At 48.8% G+C, this 22,788-nt stretch overlaps 4 protein-coding genes across 4 annotated transcripts; 1 reads left to right on the top strand and 3 right to left on the bottom strand.

Annotated features, from left to right (window-relative positions):
* The first annotated feature begins 1,932 nt into the window (after positions 1-1,932).
* LOC1269684 (opsin-2) lies at positions 1,933-22,459 on the top strand. Its single transcript, XM_061645623.1, has 5 exons — positions 1,933-2,440; positions 2,538-2,700; positions 4,384-4,569; positions 17,612-17,742; positions 17,830-22,459. The coding sequence occupies exons 1-5, from the start codon at positions 2,230-2,232 to the stop codon at positions 18,810-18,812; spliced, it is 1,674 nt and encodes a 557-aa protein (XP_061501607.1). The 5' UTR covers positions 1,933-2,229; the 3' UTR covers positions 18,813-22,459.
* LOC133391406 (uncharacterized) lies at positions 6,459-8,078 on the bottom strand. The gene has a single exon (XM_061645626.1). The coding sequence runs from the start codon at positions 8,076-8,078 to the stop codon at positions 6,696-6,698; it is 1,383 nt and encodes a 460-aa protein (XP_061501610.1). The 3' UTR covers positions 6,459-6,695.
* Positions 10,035-10,959, bottom strand: LOC133391408 (uncharacterized). The gene has a single exon (XM_061645632.1). It carries the CDS (start codon positions 10,957-10,959, stop codon positions 10,411-10,413), a length of 549 nt encoding a protein of 182 aa, XP_061501616.1. The 3' UTR covers positions 10,035-10,410.
* On the bottom strand, positions 12,131-13,319 carry LOC133391407 (uncharacterized). Its single transcript, XM_061645631.1, has one exon. It carries the CDS (start codon positions 13,015-13,017, stop codon positions 12,283-12,285), a length of 735 nt encoding a protein of 244 aa, XP_061501615.1. The 5' UTR covers positions 13,018-13,319; the 3' UTR covers positions 12,131-12,282.
* Positions 22,460-22,788: the final 329 nt, after the last annotated feature.

Below are 22,788 nucleotides of genomic sequence, written 5' to 3'. Positions count from 1 at the left end.
TGTTTGTGTATCATAACTCGATAAAGAACACTTCCTATTAAACGGTTCTCTGTTTTAACACTGCTCTTGCACATCCACTGACGCGCCGCTGCCTTTTTCCTTTGGCCTTTTGCGACGTGGAGCAGATTTTAATGAGCAGATGGGTCTGCATCCGGAACGGAATTCCCCGGAACCACTCGTTTGTGGCCAACGCATTCGGGGTTCATTATACCACGCGGTGGAAAGTTTGCCCGGAAATCATACGGCACACGCATGTTAATATTGGGGCATCTCCACGGAGTGGACGGAGTGGTTCGGAAGTCTAGAAAGTTGGACCTGATGTGCAACTTCTCGCCTCAGGAAAATCAAGACACACAGACACGCACTCAGGCACCGAAAAAAAGACGGTTGTTCTGCAAATTACAGTTGCAGCAAACAACGTAACACATAATGAGGACGGCCAACACACGGTCAACAAGATCGTTCCAAACTACGCTTAACCACCGTGCCTTGGAGGTTGGATTATATGGGAACGAGAATGCGGAAAGAGCATGTAATATTAGTGGTGCACTTATTCCTCCCTTTCACTCGGTCGGTACTAGCTTTTTATGGCATTTCCCTTGCATTCAACGAATGTACAATGGATTAAACTGTAGCCTCATCCTCCCAAAAAACCAAAAAAAAAACTACCAGAAACTAAGGCATCAGGAGGTACATTGACCATGAGATGTAAAGTTTCAGAACGCTTTCAGAGCTGTTCCCATACAAAATACACAATTCAGTGCACTAGAGGCCAGGCAGGAACACACAAAAAAGAGAAGGAAAAGGAAAAATCAATTCTCTTATCGTTCTCCCAGGACTTGCATGTTAAACGTTCCAGTATGATTTAAATCTGGGCTTGATGTCGCTCAAACGGTGGCTGTCTGTCTGTCATGAGCGTTATCAGGGTGCTTCTGCCCTTATGCACAGCGAAGCTATTATCTGGTGATGTAGCGCTGTAGCTTCTGTTGCGATGGTCGGTCCACTGGGTCCGGTACGGCAGTAGCTCCATTATGCAAAATGTGTACTCCCTTCATGAAGTGAAAAGGATGAACCAGAAGGATCCTAACTACATTTTAATTGACTGAAAAGATGAATCTCCAAGAGAGAGAGAGAGGCGGTACTACTACTTCATGCAGCAAACTTAATTTGTATGCACCCTAAAAAACGCCATTAGGTTGTAAAGGAAGAAGGCGAGAATCACCGAATCATATACAATCATTTCACAAAATAATCTAATCTCATCTAACTGGTTTGAGGATTTTTCGGAGGATACTTTGGAGAAACTTCCCTGAAAATCCCGAAACCTGGCTTTAAATATGCAACAACTTCAAGCGAGGAAACCTTTCAAAGCTCATTCGCCAAACGCAGAACCTGTTGTGCAGCTTGTTGCTGTGTTGCCTCACAAGTCGTAAAACAATAGGAGCGATGCCTCCGTGTGATTCACTGAGCCGTAGGAGGATTGTGATACATAAATCCCCTCCCATCCTAATACTCCAAAGGCTCAGCAAAAAAGACCACCAAACCGCACACAAAAGTATCGCACAAAGTAGACAAAATAGGATGAGCCCCTCCCGATGGTGGCGAATGGTACCTTTGTTCTTTTGTACCATCCGTCCCATCCAATCCCATTGAATTCATTAAGAAGCGCCGGGGCAAAATGAATACTGCATGTGGAAGGATGTGGTAGACCTTTTCCCGCCTTCCTTCCACTAACCACGCTCTGTATTTATGGGAAACCTTGCTGCACGGCGGATTATATCCGTTACAAATTTGCTACTAATGGTGGTATGGCTCTCTACCCGGCTGCCGATTATCTTCTCCTTCAATGAAGTGCCTCGACCGCGAACAGCCACATACACACACACATGTGATGTAACTTTTCCCCCGCGTTCTTCCTTTCTTTTCAGCCGACTTAAACTCGCGCACATCCGGGGAGGAGCATCGTCGTGAGCATGGAACGTTCGCCGGCTGCCTGATCCTTCCATCATCGTGCACAGCGACGCAGCAGTGTATAGCGCTCACTTTGCGCGACCACACCAAATCGACACCGACACCTTCGACCACGTGATGATGATGTACGCGTAATTAAAACTGAAGCTACTGCGAAAGATTGCGCGCGTGCACTTGCGGAGAAATTTTAGCAAAACAGAGCCGTATCAAACAGCGCACACTACAAGGTCTGCGTATCGCGCGCGCATACCACGGACAATGTATAGCCAGCAACGACGGTACAGCATGACGATGGTCGTCTTCGTTCGCCGGGTGCTCCTGCTGCTGGCCACTGGAATTACGATTGCCAGTGGCAGTGCCAGCTACAGCATGGTGGATCCACAGCGTGTCCTCAGCAGCGTTGGCCTCAATGTTGGCGCCAGTTTCGGCACAGGAACGGCCACCGTCGGCGGGACGGGCAACGAGCTCGGTAAGCAAGAGAACGCCCCAGGACACTCATTCATCAGTCGTTTACAGTGTAGTCTTGTCTTTTTCTCTCTCTCTCTCTTCCTCCCGTTTTTCTGCAGCCGTGACCCTGCCAAAGGCTGCAACGGAACTGTTGCAGGCCACAGCTGCTGATGCCGTTGCCGCAGCTTCCGTAAGAGACAGCACTGACCTTACGTCAACGGCACCCTCGGTGTACAATGGCACCGGGAGTAACGCCACCGACAGCAACGACGCTTTATGGAGGTACGCTGACGAGCTGGACACAAACACAAACTGAGCAGACTGTGTGTGAAGGAAAAGGCATTCCGGCGATGGAGGAAAAGTTGGGAATTTCTTTACCTTTCCGTTAATTGTTCCACGATACCGGGAAGAGATTGCGTTTACATGATCTAATGTCTTCTTTTTTTCGGGCTTGGCAGCAATTTCAAGGACAAAGCGGTTTCTGAACTGCTTCGAGAATATCAAGTTCAGTACAAACGTTGCAACAGTTTGAGCCAACATCCGTTCGTTGTTGCATACGGAAAACCGCTGCGCGTTCAAAGTTATCTTTATTCCCGGAAAAGCCATAGAAAATGGTGCGTTTATTGGTTTAATTTGATGCCGCCCGTTGCCGCAAAATCGGCTACGGGGAACAACAACAAACAAAAAAACCTTTCCCTACTCCCTGTAAGACAAAAAAGGGAAACTTTGCGACCGATAATTTTCATCATTTTGTTCGGCTTCCGATACTTTTGTGTACCGAGCGTGAGCGGCACAAGTGCGCTGAACCAGATTCGGTGTAGCATTACAGTTTGATGTGGCGCTCTAAATTCCGGGAAACAATCCTCGGGGCGTAGTACATTGATAGCAATCGGATGGAGGGGGGAGTAAGGATCGAGGGATGTGGAACAAATTAACAACTCGTTGGATACTGGAGCTTACCCGCAACAACCCGCAACAACAACGACAACAACAAACGACGTATTCTTTTACCACAGGACAGCTTAATACTTGGAACGGGGAGTGGGCTTTGTTCGCCCTAGTAAGATAAAGGAAAGGACCGTTTTGGGAGGACGCAGCGCAATAACGATGTGAAGCGCTGCCAGCAGTGCGCGAAGGGACCCTGTTGTTGCGCATTTAATGTTTTATTGTTGAGACCTGGGACAACGCAAAACTGTGCAGACGGAACACCCTACTAAACACACCAAACCAAAGCAACCAAAAACGAAAAAAATCAAAGGGAATGGCCAACGGTTATTGCCGCATTTCCCAATGTGGTGTACCATTGCCCATTGCGCCCGGGCGGGGTATTTATTTTTAGAGATGGTGGCACTATCATTTTTGCCAAAGGTTGCGCGTTGTTACGTTTCGATTCCATTAACCCTCCACCACCCGACCGGTGGTCCTGAGTGTCCTTTCGAGCGGGCGAGCAGGCGCAAATCGGGCAATGCCAGCCGCCAGCAATGCCGTGAGCAAATCCTGCCCCAAACACCACAGCACAGCGCGCGACAATCGGATGTTGCGAATGGTTTTGCAATGTCTATAATTCGCCACACTATCATCTTTCCTTGCCCTGCTTTCGGTCGCTGGCTCTTTTTTCGCTGGGTGCTACGACCAAAAGGGCGTCTTACGGGCGAAAGGAGACGAGTTCTTCTTGCGAAACTCAATCAACACAACCGTTTCCAAATCAACGGTCGCAAACAGACACCGTGACACCGTGTAGTGCCGCATACTTCTTCCTCGGCTCATGATTGCCGTTCGCCCCCTGTGCGTTGTAATCAAAATTTATTCCTAAACCGTATCCCCAACCCACCCACCCTTGCCTCCCCCGTTGCAAATGGGACGCCAGGGGTCAGGAAATGCGGTACGGATTTCCCCCTCGTCGCGAAATCAGCCATATTTCTCATCAGCTCACCTCAGCTTTGTTGTCCCTTTTCCCGTCCACAGCAAATACGTCGTCCGGTCCGGATACGTGCTGCCGGTCGATCCACTGTTTGTGGCCAAAATCAATCCCTTCTGGCTGCGGTTCGATCCACCGTCGGCCGGCGAACACTACGGGCTGGCCGTATTCTACTTCCTGATGATGCTGTTCGGCGTTATCGGCAACGCGCTGGTCGTCTTTATGTTCTACAGGTAAGTGGCCATGTCCGTGGACAATGTAAACCAAACCAAGCTGTCGCATCTGTATCTCTTTATCTTTGTCGCAACGCAACGCTGGGCCCAACTTCTGGGCCTTTCGGTGACGTCCGTTTTATTGCAATGAAGACAAATTTACTACCGATTGGAACTGTTCCTTTTTTTGTTGCTGATGATGATGATTATGGTATGCGTTGCGATGGCGCTTCCGTTCCGGCGGGAGAGCGAAACCGGATACAGTATGCTGTGATGAATATTTATGTAATGGGCGTAGGATGCGCGATTCGGGTAAACAAAGCACATGGGAGCGGGAGTTGGGAGGAGGGGAGCAGCAGCAGCAGCAGCATCCTTCTGCGGCGGGCGAATGTATTGCATGTTTTCATTACAATCTATCTGCTCAGCCCCCACGGCGGCGGTGTCCAAAGTGCCCATCTGTTTTGTTTGTGCGTGCTCTGTTTATTTTAAATACGCTCCGATACTGTCGCCTACCAACGGGTGGAATGTTTGCAGCAGCCTTTAGGCCAAATAGAATATACAATCAGATTCAAACACACACACTTAACACCGCCAAAACCCCCACCCTCCATTGAACGCGGGGACATCATACTTTAAATGTTGCATAAAATATGTTACAAACGCTTTGAAGTATTTGCAGGTCAATGCTATGCATAACTCATCCGTTTTAACCTGTCCCGACACCACCACCACCAGCAGCAACAACCGTTGACATTGATACTTTTTATCGCTTCCAACCACCCTGCGGCTGGTCGAAATGTCAAAGCAGAGCACACCCTTAAAAGCTGTCACGCTAAAACGCCTGAAAGTATGCAATCGGGATGACGCGCTCGAGCAAACGCAAAGCTCTCTTGTAAAGGGAACGCGTTCTAACAAGAGCTTCGCAAGCATTAAATCAAGCGAAAGGAAAAAGGAAAAATAACACGCTTTTCCACAATCTTTCTTCTTCTTCTTTTTTTCGAGGAATTGAAAATGTTATCCCTTGTTTGCCAACTCTCTCATCGTTCTAATAATCTGTTGATCATATTAGTCCCTTGGATTAGGTTTCTTTTCATGTGGATGGGTATCGGGTGCGCCGGCAAACGGATTGAATTTCCCTCTTTTTTTTTTTGGTATCCTATATTCCCTCCGCTTCAAAGCGTAGCAACGAAACTTAGTCTAGGAAAATCATAAAGTTTAGAAAAATAAATCCATCACCACCTCCCACCGAGTGGAGAAGTAGCGATTGCAAAGCATGGAAAAGCCGCCACACAACCGGGGAGTGAATGAAAGGAGAAAACGGAACCGGACCGGGCGGGCGAGCGGGCAGCCAGCAGAGAATGAATGAACTGCTCAATGAAGTGTGGAGAATTTTTCATTTCTTTGTCTGGCGCTTTTTATAGACCCTCAATTTGCAAAAAACTTTAGCATAAGCCGCACGGCGAACGGAGTGAAAACAGCACACAAACACGTAAAACTTTCTTACCGAGCCACCATCGTCCATTGCTCTGGCTCTCTGCTCGCTCTCCCAATGAAAACAAACAACGCAACTCATATTTGTTCCCGGCACACACCGACCGATCTTGGGAGGGGGCAACCGGAAGGTAATCCTTTTTTTTTTACTTTTGCTCCGTTACTTTCATTCCTTTTTTGCCATTTGCCTTGCTGGCTTGCTGTGTTGCCCGCTCTTCAACCAAGTAACCAAGCACAATCAATCAACTTGATCGATTTTGAACTTTGCCTCGAAAAATGGAACTCCATCTCGAGCTTTTACCCTCGTCGTTGGTGGTGTGTAGGAATGCAAAATGAAACAAGATTTTCCGCCGGCTTTCGGATACAGATTACTTTTAATTTCTTTCCACTTGGTACGATCACAATGAAACTCGTATTGATTTTAGTGTTTTGACATGTTTTTTTTTTTGTTTTTTTTCTTCTTTTCTTTATTTGCCATCCTTTTCTTTTATTTGTGTTTTTTTGTTGTTGGCTTATACATGTACCATTTTCATTTTTATCTGTTTTTGGTGGATGGCTCGATTAGTAATAATAACCCATTAGTAATTACACCGGTGTAATGTTGAGATTATTGTGATGTAAGCATAGAATAGAATTTGCTGCACTGATCCTGTTCCTCACTCGATCAGTTCCGGTTCCGTCGTAGGATCTGTGGGCGACACTTGTTCCGGATGCTCGGGCGCTGTTGGTTCTTCCTCCGCCTGCTTGCGGTTCCGACGACAACGACCCTTCTTGCCACAGCGTTCCTCCTTGTTGCTCTCATCGTGATCGTGACGATGGTGGTGGTGATGATGACGTCCGGGGCCGTGTCGCTTGCCGAAAGGATATCTCTTTGCACGCTTGTCCATCTTGTTGCACTGCTTGCGGATTTTCTTCAGCTGCTTCTCAATCTTCTTATCATTCGGAACTTCCACTTCTGCGCCGGAAGATGAGCTGGATGAGCTTTTGCTGGAATCACTGCTGCTGCCGCTGCTACTGCTGCTGCTGCTGCTGCTGCTACTGCTTGAGGACGAGCTTCGGCGACGATGATGACATCCCTTTCCTCTCGCATGACGCCCAAACCGGTGCCCAAAGTGCTCCATCATTCCGGGATAGCCGCCGAACGGTCCACCACTACCCGGTCCAAAGTGATGGCGCCGTGTCATTGCACCGCCAAACGGATGAACGTTCATGGGGCCAGGGCCATAGGGAGGCCGGCCAAAGTGACGTCCCGGGTGCATTGGATGTCCATGATGTCCGTGGTGTCCATGATGCTTGTGGCCTGCCTCATGATCCGAAAGATGATGTGGATGCGGATGGTGGCCACCGTGTCGATGATGATGATGATGGCCATGCCGACCGTACTCCCGTCCAAATGCACGATGCTCGTGCTTTCCGTGCCGTCGATGGCGTCTACCGTGCCGCATCTCACCACCCTCGCCAATCGTCAGCCCTGCCAGCTCGTACGCTATCTCGTCACCGCCATGTTGCTGTTGCAGCAGTTCCGCCTCCTTGCCAGCGGCCAGCGAGACCGCCCTGTCGATGCTACGCAGCTGCTCCGGCTGCTCCTCGAACAGGCGGCTCTGTACCGGTCCCGGGGCCAAGCCCACCACAAACCGGTCTATCAGCAGGGGCTCCAGCAGGCCCCCATCAAACTGGCACTCCATCGACAAGGCCTTGAGTCGGGCGTACCACTCCTTCACACCTTCACCACGCTGCTGCTCCGCCCGATAGAACAGGGCCCGATGGCGAAAGATCGCAATCTCCGGAATGTACTGGCGGGCCAGCACAGCGCACAGCTCCTCGTACGGCATGTCCTTCGGTGCGGTCGGGTGGCACAGACTTCGCAGCGTCCCGTACGTCGCCTTGCCAATCACACTGATCAGCACCGGTACGCGATCATCCCCGGTGATACCGTTCGCCCGGTAGAACTCGTCCAGAATCTCCCGGTACACGTTCCAGTCGTCCGTTTCGCCGTGAAATTCCGGCAGAATTGTTGGTGTCGTTGGTACCTTTGCCATCGTGCTTCGCCGCTGCTGGCAAACTGCTCGCTTCTTTTGCTCGCTTTGACCCGTTGTTTCTCGAACTCTTCTCGGTTGTAGTTGACTCGCTAGTAGTTGTTGCTTCACGCACCGTTGTCGTTGTTAAACTGAGCCTGAGGGGTTGTCGTTTGTTGCAAACAATCGAATGTCAACGCTTCTCTGATGCAACGGTTGCCCTTCCAATGCGCTTATATACTCGCGACTGTGCTTCTACGCCGCTGTCCGCTATCTGTTACTGTTTTTGTTGCGTCTCCGAGGGTTGTTTGTGCCGGCAAAACGAACACCACCGTACGATCCCTTCATACCCCACCACCACCCCCACTGGACACACTGGAAAAGAGATACTTGATGAGTCATCGTGTCCAATTTCACCACAAACACGCACACACACGTGTACGAGCATGTGCGCATCAGTGTGTGTGTGTGTGTGTGTGTGTGTGTGTGTGTGTGTTAGTTAATCTAATTTCCTGGAAAATACTTCAAACCGAAGAGAAAATGGGGCTTGGCGTGGAGGGTAGGGAGATTGCGCATGCTTAGATAATAACCGGCTTTTAGTCTCATAATGAGGATCTTTTAGGGGTGGTAAGGGGAGGGGACTTAATTCAACCCCCAGTAACGCGCATGTCTGTGTGAGTGTGTGCGTATGCATGTTTTTAGAGGTCAAGGGGGTGATCGTAAACAAAGGAGGGTTGCAAATCAAAGCGCGACAAGATCTTTCACGTTTCCTTTTGCACAGGGCGTTGTATATAACAGATGGAAGTACATTATGGGTATGTGTGGTAATGGTGGCGATAGTGGTGGCCATGTTGTTTGCCTCACATTTCCAACGTCCAAAACCTGTCTCAACGCGTTCCAACTTGTCGGAAGCGAAAGTAATCATGCCCCGGTTGAGAATGGTCCACTAATCGCCATACTTGACGTCATGCACTGTTCCTATCGCTTGGACTATTATCAATGTTATTTTTTTCACAATAAACAAGAAATTCTTTCTCTATGACTCAGCATCATTGAAAATAATTGTGCGCATCACACACCACACACACACATGCACCACACAGGAATCAAAGTGTTTCCTCAACCGTGAACCAATGATACGGCAGTTTGCACACACATGATTTTCAACCATTTTCCAGCATTGAAATTTATGTTTTTTAAAGCTTTAAATCCACCGCAAATGGATGTCATCATCCATCATTACACACCCGACGCCGCTTTCACACCTGACTGCCATTTCCCTCTCATTTTCCACCCTCTTGTGTAAACCACGGGTAAGGTTCGTGAAATTACATTTTAAAGTGTGTTTTTGCGACATAAACTGTTGAATGTTGTAAATTAAATTAGCTCCTCATTTTACGTCCCCTCGTCCTCTTAATCAGGAACCGTGTTAGGATGGCGGGGGGTTGGAGGATTCGTCAATCAAACATACACACACACCAACACACACTTCAAACACATTCCTTCAGGATGAGGATGGAGTCACACACTTTTTTCCTCGGAACGAGTCGAGTCGTCCTCGTCGTTGTCACGTGTTTTCGTCATTTGATTACATACGCATACACCACGCAAAGCACGTGCGTAAATTTTCGAGATACGCTATTTGGGGGCGGGATTAAAGCGTCACTTGTCAATTCTTGGTGCTTCGAGAGCGAGTGGAAGCGAGTTCTTCCATCTTCAACGTCTTTTTCGATGACTTGCTGTTCATTAAATTTGTTCCACATGGTTTGCGGGTTGAAGCGACGGAAACAGAGAGGGAGAGGGCGTTGGCATACTAACACAGCTGGCGCAAGATTGTCAGGAATCAACCCGAACACACAAACCTTCTTCTTGAATCAACCACAACATAAGCATCATTTCTTTCCTTGTGTCCCAGAGGACGTGTTTCCACGCTCCAATTTGCTCCAACGGGAATTGAATAAGCAACACAAAGAACATTCGTTTAAATGAGGTCACTGTGATGCCAAACGATCGAACGCTCGCACGATCGTTGGCGTTTATTTACTCCAACTTATGTTTTACACTTATAGGAATTGGGAAGGGTGCTTTTAAAACTATTTTTCAAATGACTTGCGACCCAGTCACACATTTCCCATCACTTTGCATTCAAAAGATACATCTTACATTTTGATCAACGTAAGCGATCGCGTGGCTTTATATGCTTATGCTTATGGTACACTTAAATACATTTTAAACTTAATTTTTAAGCATCCTCCAGCCACTTCGACTCAGTCGCCACAGACTTCACAGAATCATCGCACAAATTCCCACCCCTCATCACTTAAGAACTATGGCCATTCGCTTATAGTAAATCTCTCTAGCATAATCCGGCTCCCGCACCGGCCACTTCACTCTTCAGCGCACACTCCTTGTTCACGGCCAGCTCCAGCGCGAGCTCCAACGTCAAACCCTCGTTCTCTTCACACAGCCGATCCATGATCATGCCACTGCGCAATCCCGTCACAAACTTGTCCAGCAGTATCGCCTCCAGGTTCTCCCCAAACCGACAATCCACCGACAGCTTCTTCAGCCGCCCGTACCACACCGTCACCGATTCACCCGGCTCTTGGCGCGCATTGTAGAAGACGGTACGCTCACGGAACACTGCGACCTGCGGACTGTATTGCTTGCGCAGCAGCTCACACAGCTCCTCGAAGGTGCGACTCTTGGGCAGCACGGGATGGCACAGGTCCCGCAGCGTCTTGTACGAATCCGTCCCAATGACCGAGATGAGCAGCGCGGTCCGCTTGCCCTCCGGGATGTCGTTCACCTCGAAGAACTGCTCCAGCCGCTCCTGGTACACGTTCCAGTCGTCGATGAAGCCGTTAAACTCCGGAATCGAACCGACCATCGCTTGACCGACCATTTTGCAAGCGAGCGAGTGAGTGTGTGGTGTGTGCGTTGAGTGTGAAACAGTACTGAGTCGCGAACGGTCGCGGGTCTGGCCGTGGCAACGACGTTTATAGCGCTGGCGATTGTGTGCCGTACACTGCAGTGCCGTCGTCCCCACCACCAAGGGCTTCACTGTGTTTGTGGCAGTGGCGCTGATGGCCAGTGTGAGTGAGTACACGGCTGAATGCGTGTAGAAACACGGATACGGTGCCGGATGACATCATCGTCGTTGAACTTGGCCCCGCAATCGATTGGCTGGCGCCGTCACGCACACCAATTGACCGAGTAGCCGGCCGGCGAAATAGATATTTCCGAGTGAAAATTCCAATGACTCACCGTGAAAACCATAAAAATGGTTGCATAAAGAGATTAAAATATCATTTTATCTTATCTAGGTTGAGTTGCCTTTATCACAGAGGGAGTAAAACTATGGTGTGTAGATAAGTGTCAAATTTAAACGCGATAAATGCAACACAACGCACACATGCTTGGTATAAAAACGTTAAAAAACGTTGATTGTTTCATGCTCTATTCATAGACTCGAACACTATGACCCGCATGACTCAATTCTGTCTCCTAATGACGCCTCCCAAATGATACATTATTAATGCATTAGGAACATGATTGCTTCCTATCACCATGAAAAGGCCATACTAAAGGCAAACACGGAAAGCTATAAACAGGAAAAAAGTCATCAAATACGAAGTGTTTCCAAAAATCTCGGAATTATGCTCTAAACCCCTGCTCTAAGCACCATTTGCTAGATATTACAATATTTGCCCATACTCAACCATCTTCCACAGAAGCGGGAATATTCATTTTTCCTTCGGGAAATGTGTAGTAGCATCTTTATTTTATTGGAATGTTTGTTCCCCAAAATTCCCCTATTCTTCCTCGTTTCAAAACAACTGCGCAATTTCCGCACAACAAGAGGTTAGTTTGCGTAAAACACGATACACACGCACGCTCTTCCCAACTGCATCGTTGCTACGGTGAAATGCACCCATACTTTGACAGCCGTCACGAGTCAGCAAACGTGTGTGAGAGTGAGAGACTGTTTTGCCGGGGGTTGTTTTCTTCGAATTCCTGTTTTTTCTTTCACTTGGAGGGTTTTTACGCGGAAATTTAATTGCAGAAAGTCAGCGTTTGTTGTGTTTAAAAATACTTTGCGCTTTGCATTTTATTAAATATTCTTTATCTCTCTCTCTCCTTTTCTCTTATATGTATTCGAACAGTAGAAGTGGACTTATATTGCTACCTTATTGCTAAACAATTGCTTGCTTACCCATTCCCCCCCTCAGTCTCCGGCCTGAGAACGATTGCCATCGTCATTGTTGCGTCGGCCAGCATTTCTTCGACGGTTTCGGTTCCTTCCGGCGCCACCCTTTGGCTTCGGCTGCTCCCCACAGTACGACCCATCCTCGCTCGGTGCCACAGCAGCTCCTCCACCACACATACATCGTCCACAGCCACCACCACCACCGTAGGGGGCTGCGGCCGGGTATTGGTATGCCGTTTCCTTCACCGCACACTCCTTGTTGACGGCAATGTCCAGGGCCTGCTCCAGCTTCAGCGTCTCGTTCTCCTCACACAGCCGATCCAGCACCTGACCCGGCCTCAATCCGGTAATGAACTTGTCCAGCAGTATCGCCTCCAAGTTCGAGCCAAACTTGCAGTCCACCGACAGCTTCTTCAGCCGCCCGTACCACTGCGTCACGTTCTCGCCCACACTCTGCGTGGCGTTGTAGAAGTGCGTCCGCTCGCGGAAGATGGCCACCTGGGGGCTGAACTGTTTCCGCAGCAGCTCACACAGCTCCTCGAACGGGCGATCCTTCGGCAGCGATGGATGGCACAGATCCCGCAGGCTCTTGTACGCCTGGCTGCCGATGCAGCTGATCAGAAAGGCGCTGCGCTTCTCCGGCACGATTTCGTTCACCTCGAAGAACTGCTCCAGCCGCTCGTAGTATACGTTCCAGTCGTCACAGTTCACGATAAACTCCGGTATCGTGCCAATCAACTGTCCCGCGGCCATGGTGAACGGATGGAGAAGATTTTGTGGTTGATTTGTTGCCCCGCTCAGAGTCCGGTCACTTTTGTCTGTTGCCGTGTTTGGATCGTGAGTGAGTGGGAATCGAACCGCCCGGCGCAAGTTATTCGATCTATCTATGTTCCCCGAGAGATTGTGTGTGCGTGAGGCGAACGATTGAACCTACACAATGGCGTTTGGGTTTTGCTATATACACCAACAAAGAAAGCCGGCAATAGATGTGTTGCGCCGCGAAACGACACAAACACACTCATGACATAGTGCCGGAAGAAGGGGTTGCATTACTCACGCCAGATGATGTCATCCGATGCAGTTCTATTTGTAGGTCACACGCACTCGCCAAAAAGGGGAAAAGTGGTTTGATTTTTAAAGGGGTAAAGAAGTGGGGTAGTTTCGATGCAACATTCATCAAATTCTGCAAAAATATTTCTGGTAAAACACGCTACTTTCCGCAGGACTTGTTTGAGGTATTTCTTTACATTTTATTGTTTATTTATTTGTGTTATACATAACCGGTGCGTTTATATAATTTTACAAATATTGTGAAGCACTTCTTCTTCCCTCTCTTCCCTTGATTTGAGGCAAAACCTTTCAGACGGAGTTGGGCTTAACTTGCCCACTAAAGGGAGGTCGTAAGACTTAACGATTGCACTTTGCACTTAACGGACATTGGACTTTGGAATTTGGACTAATTGACTAAAATTCCTGTTAGAATTTCATTAAATGTAAATACTTTATCGCACCTATATACTCCCTAATTAATCGTTGCCGGATTAATTTTCTCTTTAATTTTTTTTCCTTTTTCCGAATTTTCCTCGATCTTTTCCGAATATTCCGCCAATCCCTTATCAGTGAAGGATTAACACACATTTTCCAATTAATACATAACAAGAGATTAAAAACGCATTAAACACTCACATACAAGAAGGTTCTGACGAAATGTGCAGTGGGAGGAGTGAGTTGAGGGATTCGCAACCGAACCAGCCGCAAAGAGAGAGAGGGTGGTGTCATCTCGTGGCCCCACGCAACAATACAAAACGCATAGCGCCTGACCCGCCCCTAATCACGCGTTCAGCACCTGTGTAATCTCTATAATCACACCCCACTTTCCAGAGACAAAAAAAAATCTCAGAGATCACGCCACACATAAGACGACTTTATCTCCACTATCGGGGAAAAGTAGGGGAAGGGGAAGGGATTATTTTCACCAATTACAGACGCACCCCTCATTACTCGATAATCAAATAAGATCAGAGGGTGTGTTACACCCCCAGGTGGGCTCCACCCTCTCCTCCAGGTGTACATAAATACTCCTTTCTTTCTATTATGTGTTTACAATGTGACGCACTCGCGGCTGATTAGGGGTATGCTCTTGCGAAACGGCCAGTCCATATTGAGACATTGACAGGTGAAGATCGCTGCAGATCGGAAGTTAATCAAGTGCCAAGCCCCAGTGCCTATTGTTCGATGAAGATGGCTTACCCTAGAATTGTGATTGCCATTTGGCGTGTGGCACGTGCAAATGGGTTCAACGTTACGATACAGTTTGTGGCCACACTGGCTATCGCGATGGGGCTGGTGGAGTACCGGGAACCGGACAGGGGTATGGGTCGTCGTTAGCATTGCAGAGGTCGAGATTAAGATATGGACAAAATTATCGTTACGATTGCATCATCCCTATGACTCAATGTGACTTTTATTAACCGGTGAGTGTAATGTGAATTTTATGTGATTTTTGTATGCGACAGAGCAGAAAAAAGTGCCATTATCACCCTTTGCCATGGAATAAAACACGTTCATTCATGTTTGAAATCAGCACGAAAGAAGCAACAAAAACAAAAACAAAAACAACATTTCAGCGCTGCCGCACAAACACAAACACACACACACCTGGCAGCTGTGTGCGGTGGAATGCAAATGCTTTTCTAACTCTCTCACTCACACACTAACAGCCGGAGTGCAGGCGCGCGCGCGCATGTATGTGTGTGGTTTAGTGAACGCTCACGCTTACTACTAAAAACCGTTAAAGTATAAAACAGCCTGCTTGGCTGTCGTTAGGGTCAGTTTCATCGTTACAATTCCACTCGCTGTGTGGCAGAGAGTGTCTTTCCAGTGCGCGAAACCGGTTTTTCCCCAGCCAGGGGGCTGCAGACATGGGGGAGGAGAAGGGACACCACCACCAATAGCGGGGCTTCAGCTACTGCGTCCCTCCCTCCCCCCTGCAGAACCGGTGTTCCGATTGCGCTGTGATGTGCCCCCGCTTCGCTCCAGTGACGAACGTGAAACATCCGGTTGGAACCGTCATCTTCCCGTCGCATTAGGATCGCACCCGAGTGGCGCCTCACCTCACCGTGTGCCGCCGCCGTGCATCCGTTGACTGCCGTAGTTAACGCTCCCACGTTCCCCAGTGCCCCCTTCGCCCTGCCCGGTCGAGAATCCTCCCGGACGCCGGTTGTGGCTTGGGATGCCGTGGCGAGAAGAAGACACCTAGCTGTTACTGCCCCGTGATAGAGCGAGACGTGTGTGTGTGTTGGTGTGTGAAGAACGAGTTTTGGAGCCGCGAGAGTCGAGGCCAACGCGCATAAATTAGCCCCCCACTGCATTCTCTCGGTAACTCATTTCCCGCTCATCCCGCCGGTTGCTGCTCAAGATGGATGGATGGTACACGACCATTTGCTCCTGTGGAAAGGGAAAAGATGGACGCTGCTGCTACTGCAAACACCACTGCTACTACTACTACTACGACGTACCTTCATCGTCATCGTGCAACGGCTGTGGATGTGTGCGTGTATTAGAGCGATGGAACCGTCATTGTTCCTCCCGCACACCCCTTCTACACGTGCCCCTGGAATGCTGTCCCGGGTGATGCTGCTGCTGCGGAAAGGCCCTCCCGTGTGTTCTACACCCTGTCCCGCACCGCTACCCGTCGCATATCCTGCCAGCGAAGTGTCTTAGTTCCGGAACTGTGTCAGATGCGACGTTGGTTTAAACAGTGTATCTGTGCGTGTGTGTGCTTGCACACACACACACAACCACACGCCCTCACATCGGTTGCTGCTGAGTGCATCGCACTCGGCCAACTAACCTCGGCGTGCCCTGGGGGACACGCACTACAAAACTTCCCCCAACACTACTGAGCTCCTGCCACCGTGCGGAGCTCACACACCCCCTGCGGTCTCCGACCGAACCAGCTCGCCATCCGTCCTCCCCGGAGGCGGATGTGCAAAACGAAGAAGAAGAAGAAGAAGAAGAAGAAGCAGAAGAAGAAACCGCAAATGGCTCCACCGACGATCGGCAGAACGGTATTGGCTGAACAACAACATCTTCCCCCCTGACAGCCAGACAGTAGTGCAGCGCCTCCAATTCTCCTCCGTGCTGCCGTGTGCGTGACGGCCACGTGATGCCTGCGAAGCCTGGGACTGCTGCGCGGGTTCTACCGTCGTCGATGGCTGCCCAACTTGCGATGTCCGACCTACGGCGAATTCCGATCCGATGATACCTGCCTATCCACGGGATGCCTCTGTGTTTGTGTGTGTGTGTGTCCCTTCGTTTCCCCCTGTTCCCTCCCCTTTCGCGGGTTGAGCGGTACCCGGGGTTGAAGCAGGGACTGCGCCCCGACACCCCCCACCCCGAGGACTGGCCAGCTCCATGGCTCGCATAAACGAACGCAGGCTAAACCCGTTCACTTTGAGGAGATTAAACTAAACAACACCGTATAGAATGGTCACGAACACGGATGGGGCTGTGGAGCCAGCTGCTGTGTCACGCGATTGGACGTAGTGTCGTCTCCTCCAAGCCGACCATGAAATAAAAAACATACCGTTCCCTGGAGCTCCAAACTCCGGGAATGATGAGAGTTAGAAAATCGAGCAAATAAGTTGTTGAATGAGAAAATCACCTGCCTGCTGCTGTTGCTGCGCACCCCTGCTGACCAGACAACTCCGTGCGAGTCCTCCGATAGTCCATCCCGATCGGACCGCGCAACATGCCCACCAACGCGAGCGACCCCGAGTGGGTCGGGTGTAGTGTGTATTTGTTGACAATATTTGATTTCTTGCAGTGTGTATTTGAAGTGAAACTAGCGAAAGATAAAGACAATTGCGACAAGCGTCAATATCTCGGCATGGCGTTACCAAGACAGATATTAGATGCATTGGAAATAATGCAGGAGGAGCACAACATCATAAAAGACGAGTTTATTGAAGTGTTGAGGTGTATATTACGAGAGCTGATCCTTTTGCACTATACAGCTGAAAAGTAACATCCGGAGTAGCGACAGTGAGCTTACATTCTCTTCACAATAAAAATGTTCGTAAACAAAAAATACATCGCCTTATCAATCAGTTGATTGTTTGAGAAACTTTTGGCACGATTGTTCACTCTTGGGGTGTTTCGATTTTGATGGAATAACGTTTTGGGATTGATGGATTAAATTTCTCAGAATAAACGATCTCGGAAGCTTCTTGGAAATAGTGTTGCACATCCGTTTAACTCCGCCTTCGCCTGTTTTGCTTCGATTTGTCAGAATTGATTGTCTCACTCTCTCTTATCAATCACTTTTCATTCCTCCTCATTCCAGGTATCGGTCATTGCGTACTCCTGCCAACTATCTCGTCATCAACCTAGCGGTGGCTGACTTCATCATCATGATGGAAGCTCCAATGTTCATCTACAACAGTATCCACCAGGGTCCAGCACTTGGATCGATTGGTAAGTACCTTTTACAGTGTCACCAAACGCAAAAGATCGTTCCCCTTTTAATGCCTTCTCCGAACGTGCTCTTCCCCCCTTTCACAGGATGTACGGTGTATGCGCTGATGGGAGCCGTCGGTGGAACGGTCGCGATCGCTACCCTCACCGTCATCTCGATCGATCGCTACAATGTGGTAGTGTACCCGCTGAATCCGAACCGCTCCACCACCAAGCTAAAGTGCTACTTCCTGATCGCGTTCACCTGGGCGTACGGGCTGCTGTTTGCCAGCTTCCCGGCGCTCGAGATCGGGCTGAGCCGCTACACCGCCGAGGGCTACCTGACGGCCTGCAGCTTCGACTATCTCGACCGCACGTACAAGGCGCGCGTCTTCATGTTCGTGTACTTTGTGTTCGCCTGGCTGATCCCGTTCGCGATCATTAGCTACTGTTACGCCCGCATCCTGATCGCGGTCATCAACGCGAACGCCATCCAGTCGAGCAAGAGCAAGAACAAGACGGAGGTGAAGCTGGCCGGTGTGGTGGTCGGCATTATTGGGCTGTGGTTCGCCGCCTGGACGCCGTACGCGGTGGTCGCGATGATGGGCGTGTTCGGATACGAGCAGTACCTGACGCCGCTCAACTCGATGATACCGGCGGTGTTTGCGAAGATTGCGGCCTCGATCGATCCGTACTTTTACGCCATGAACCATCCGCGCTATCGGCAGATGCTGGAGCGCATGTTCTGCAACCGGGGTGCCGATCAGGGCAACTCGCAGTACCAGACGTCGCACTACACGCGCGGTGCATCGCGCGGTGGTGACTCGGAGGGTGGTGGTGGTGAAGAGTCCGGCGGCGGTGGTGGTGGTGGTGGTGGAGGTGTTGGTCGTGCTCCCGGCGGTGGTAATGCTGGCTTGGGACGCGGTGGCACTGTCCGTGGTGGTGGTGGTGGTGGTGGACGACTGATCGCGGGCAAGGGTGGTGGAGGAGCAAACGCGACCGGCAGCAACGGAGGCGGCGGTGTCAAGGCACTCAAGAAGCAGATCTCCAATGGCGACGAAACATCGCTCGAGGTATCGCTCGAGATGTAACAGTGCTGCCGGCGAGGAGTTCAGCTCCTTCGCGTGACGGACGACTACGAAAACAGTGCCTTCGTGTAGCGAAAGAGAGAGAAAAATAGAGGAAGAGAGTAACAGTGTAGTAGCAGAACACGGCGGCGAGTTAAAGGGTAAAGTTGGCTGGAGAACGAGAAGAGTCTGGCAATTACGGGCGGCGTTGACGAATCAAAGCGCGTTGGCGTGAGAAAGAAATTGCGCACCAATGGAGGTACGAATTAACGAGAGGAATCATTTTTCGCTTAAAACAGGCAAAACGGGGCTCGTGTGCTTCCTGGAAAAGATGTGTAGAAGGCGGAGGAAGGAAAATCCACAAAACGCTCGGACGAAAGTTGAGTGACGTGTAAGGGAGCCACAGAAAGGGGTAGAGAACTCAAGTCTGAGGGTGAAAAAACAGGCGCGTGGAATGATTTATAGGGCGGGTGTATTAGGAGAAATAAACCCCTGGAGTGAGGAAAGCCATACACACACACACACACACTTGAATATTGCGTATCACACACGCGCGTCTGATTGAATTGTTTTAACGCGCGAGGTTTTCCTTTATTGCGCACTCTTTGGTCCTTGGCTCGGTAATTGTCTACGGCCTACGCGAAAGCACCGGACGGTAAGCGATTGCTTCTCACCCACAGACACACACACCCCGTGTGATGGATTCTTTATGGTAAAATCACTAAACCGGTGTGTTCTGTGTTGTTCGCTCTTGCTCGAGATGGGTCGTAAAATAACACATTGTTTTCGCCACCATCGAACACTTGCTTGTTTTTTTGGGTGTGTGGCACAGCGTTTTCCTTCCTTTTTTTCCATGGAAAAACTTTTCCAGCTTACGCACAGATTGATTGTTAGTTGCTTTCCTTAGCCGGTACGGTGCGCCGTTAGCCTACGCGGACGTTGCGCTTTTTTATGCCCCTGTGTGATCTGGTCAATCCGGTTCGAAGGACCAAAAAGTGGCAGGAAGTGGTAAGAAAGGGAAAATAGCGCCACACAAGAATAGCAACAATAGTATTTTGGTGAATCTATTACGTGTTTTTTCCCCCAACCCTCCTCACGCTCTCCCTTCTACCGGGGTTTTTTTTCTTTTCTCGTCGTCGCGTACTCGCGCAATCTGTTATACCATCCGTTATTTATCGACGTGCGTACGATAACGAGGAAGAGAAGGCGAAGAGGCATACCAAGCGATCCTGAGTGAAAAACAAATGAAACAGTGTGTGAGTGAGTGAGTGAAAAAGGGAGAAAGAATATCCCCACAGACGTCCTTAGATAGGAAGGAAGTACACGCAGCAGGGAGGAAAAGCGGCCGGACAAAATGGTGACACACACACACACACACAGAAGCGTCACGGCGCGAAGAATCGGGGTGGCGCAAAACATGATTAAGTGGTTGTTTTCTTGCTCGCCCGGTGCAAAAGTTCGGACCGGAAGTTATCATGCTAAGTGAAAGTCGCGCAAGAAAGAAAAACGAAAGAACAAAAAAACACAATCCCCTTGACGTGGTAACAACACGGGCCACGCGATACTAACCTTTTCTTAACCGTCCGCGGTTAACAGTGGCAGAAAGTTCACTACCCACCCCTCCTCCCTTTCGTTTCCTTTGGGGGGGGGGGAGGGGGTGGTAGTTTCCCTCTATCATCCATATCTTGTCTCTCTCTTTTCCTCTCGTTCTCGTGTGTTGTGTTCTACGATTAAGCCATTGCAACATAACGTCGAAATGGTTCTGTTACTAACCGGAATAAAATGGCAACGTATGTACGCGGTGTGTGTGGTGTGTAGTGGTCGTAAATCTTACTGCCAGCAGACACTTCTAGCAGCAGTTGTGGGGGCACCATAAAGAGAGAAGCATTCTGGCAGCGGCACTTGTGACACCTACCACCACCACCACCACCAACGTGAACTGTTGTAAAGGGCCAACTGTTGGAATGAATATTCATTCCGGTGTAGTTCGTTTATCGATTGAAGGGCAGGACATGACAGGACAGGACAAGACAGGTCGGCCATGTGATGACACTCTCGCGGTTTTGGCGTCTCACGTGACGTCCTCGTTCATTCGTACATTGTAGGTTGTTATTTTTAAAACACAGCATCTAAGCTTTATATTTGTTAAACACTGTTAGCTCACCAACAACGAACAATTGAGAAACATACACAGACACCCACACAGGGCAACATAGATCTCGTATCGCATCGATGTTATATTTTCCCGCAAAGCTAGATCAATTACAAGTAGAGCAGTTGTTGCTATGGTTACTAAACACCCGTTTTTAAATGTTCAACGGACGAGGCAGACAAAGATGAAGAAAAAGGCGAGGAGGCAGATGAAGAAAAAGAAAAATAAGAAGAAGAAGAAGAGGAAGAAGAAGAAGAAAAATAAGAAGAAGAAGTAGACGAAGAAGAAGAAGAAGACTCACAAAACGTTATCATCTCCTCCGCGTTGTCTCTCTCTCTTTCTTCTCGCTGTGTTTGTAGTATTTCGCACTAAGCGCACGAAGAATTGTTGGGCGAAGGCGAAAGTGTTGGCGCGTCGCAGTTGGCGCTTGCCGCATAAGCTTTAAGCATCATTTAGTATGTAGTGAAGCTTTTCCGTTCGTTGAAGCTTTCTCCTGAACCGAAAGTTTGACAGAAAGCTTTCAGGAGGAGCGGGGTTCGGGAAAGTCGGCTGGTGATGGCAAAATGTGTGTTTTGCGTTTTTTTCTTGAAATGTTTCCTTCCAATGTTTCGCGGTCTGCTTTCCGCGACGAAGCGGGAAGTTTGTAAGCATCGAGGCATCGAACCACTTTGATATCTCGCAAGCAAGCATCTTTGACAATGGGATCGGGAGGCAAATTGTAGGTGAAGGATGGTAGGAGGGAAGGGAAATCGTTACTGAAAAAATTGTGCCTTAATTTTACCCAATTGGCTGAACCTTTTTAAACGCTAGGCTAGGAGGAGACCACACCCGGCGCAACGGTCGCAAAGGTTATTGTGCTGTGGGATGTGGTGGATGATACTTAAATGCAACGGCAGCGCGACCGACCGAACGAAGCGACAGTGGCAGTTAATGTTGTGTGTGTTGTTTTTCGTTTTATTATTACCACTACTAAAACAAACCATTCCCAATGCAAGATAATAGCAAGATAACAGTTCTCAATGACGCTCTGAGCGGAAAAAGAGATGGAAAGGAAGGGAAGAATCAAAGGGCAAAGCATGGACAAACGAGCTTAGAGGTGATGGGTGGGAAGCAGAAGCTGGAATCGAAAGTATAAAAAAGGCAGTCGAGAAACGGAAAGTACAAAAAGCGACGAGGTTTGTGTGAGGATGCATGTGCGTGTGCATTATTTTCGGAAGAATTTTGCATACATACAAGAAGTGGTATGAGGCTGGATCTGAAGGGCGTCATAGAAGAAATTCACATACACACACACGTATATAGAACCTACTTACTATAGATGGAGAACAAATGTACATGTATTTCTGTTGTTAGAAAGCAAAACAAACAAACAAACAAACAATTTCTTCCATATACAACACATCGATAAAACATAGCCAAGGCAAAGCAAAACTAAACCAACAAAACCAATATCGAACGAAAACAACGTTTACCTAATAGGAACAAAAAAGCAAAAACTAGTTTGTCGCAACCAACACAAAATACACACACACTCTGTTAAAGTAACCATCAATGTATTGTTAGTGTTTAGCGCAGTTAGACCCAAACAAAGTCAATGATATACATACATATATATTTTGGAAGCGTTAAAAGTGGTCACAAAGCACGAAGCAAAAAAACCGGCAACGTATGGATCTTTTACTGCTTGAAAGCCGAAATTATTTATCAGTTGATCGTTAGTTATTTGCTTTGATTTAATTTTATTTTATTCATGCACGTTTTGCCGCCATATTTTCAATGCTTCACCTTGTAAACAACATTTCCGAGGGCGTGGATAAGAATCTTAACCTGTTTGGCAGCATTTTCGCG

This window comes from Anopheles gambiae, chromosome 2, assembly GCF_943734735.2.
Source record: "Anopheles gambiae chromosome 2, idAnoGambNW_F1_1, whole genome shotgun sequence".
Taxonomy (NCBI): domain Eukaryota; kingdom Metazoa; phylum Arthropoda; class Insecta; order Diptera; family Culicidae; genus Anopheles; species Anopheles gambiae.
Note: the sequence above shows the minus strand (reverse complement) of the source record. Positions and strands in the feature narration are given on the sequence as shown.

Bases quoted from the DNA above. Each gene is read 5' to 3' on its own strand.
- LOC1269684 (XM_061645623.1), top strand. From the start codon at position 2,230: ATGTATAGCCAGCAACGACGGTACAGCATGACGATGGTCGTCTTCGTT. The intron at 2,441-2,537 runs GTAAGCAAGAGA...GTTTTTCTGCAG, and splicing joins CGGGACGGGCAACGAGCTCG to CCGTGACCCTGCCAAAGGCT. The intron at 2,701-4,383 runs GTACGCTGACGA...TCCCGTCCACAG, and splicing joins AGCAACGACGCTTTATGGAG to CAAATACGTCGTCCGGTCCG.
- LOC133391406 (XM_061645626.1), bottom strand. From the start codon at position 8,078: ATGGCAAAGGTACCAACGACACCAACAATTCTGCCGGAATTTCACGGC.
- LOC133391408 (XM_061645632.1), bottom strand. From the start codon at position 10,959: ATGGTCGGTCAAGCGATGGTCGGTTCGATTCCGGAGTTTAACGGCTTC.
- LOC133391407 (XM_061645631.1), bottom strand. From the start codon at position 13,017: ATGGCCGCGGGACAGTTGATTGGCACGATACCGGAGTTTATCGTGAAC.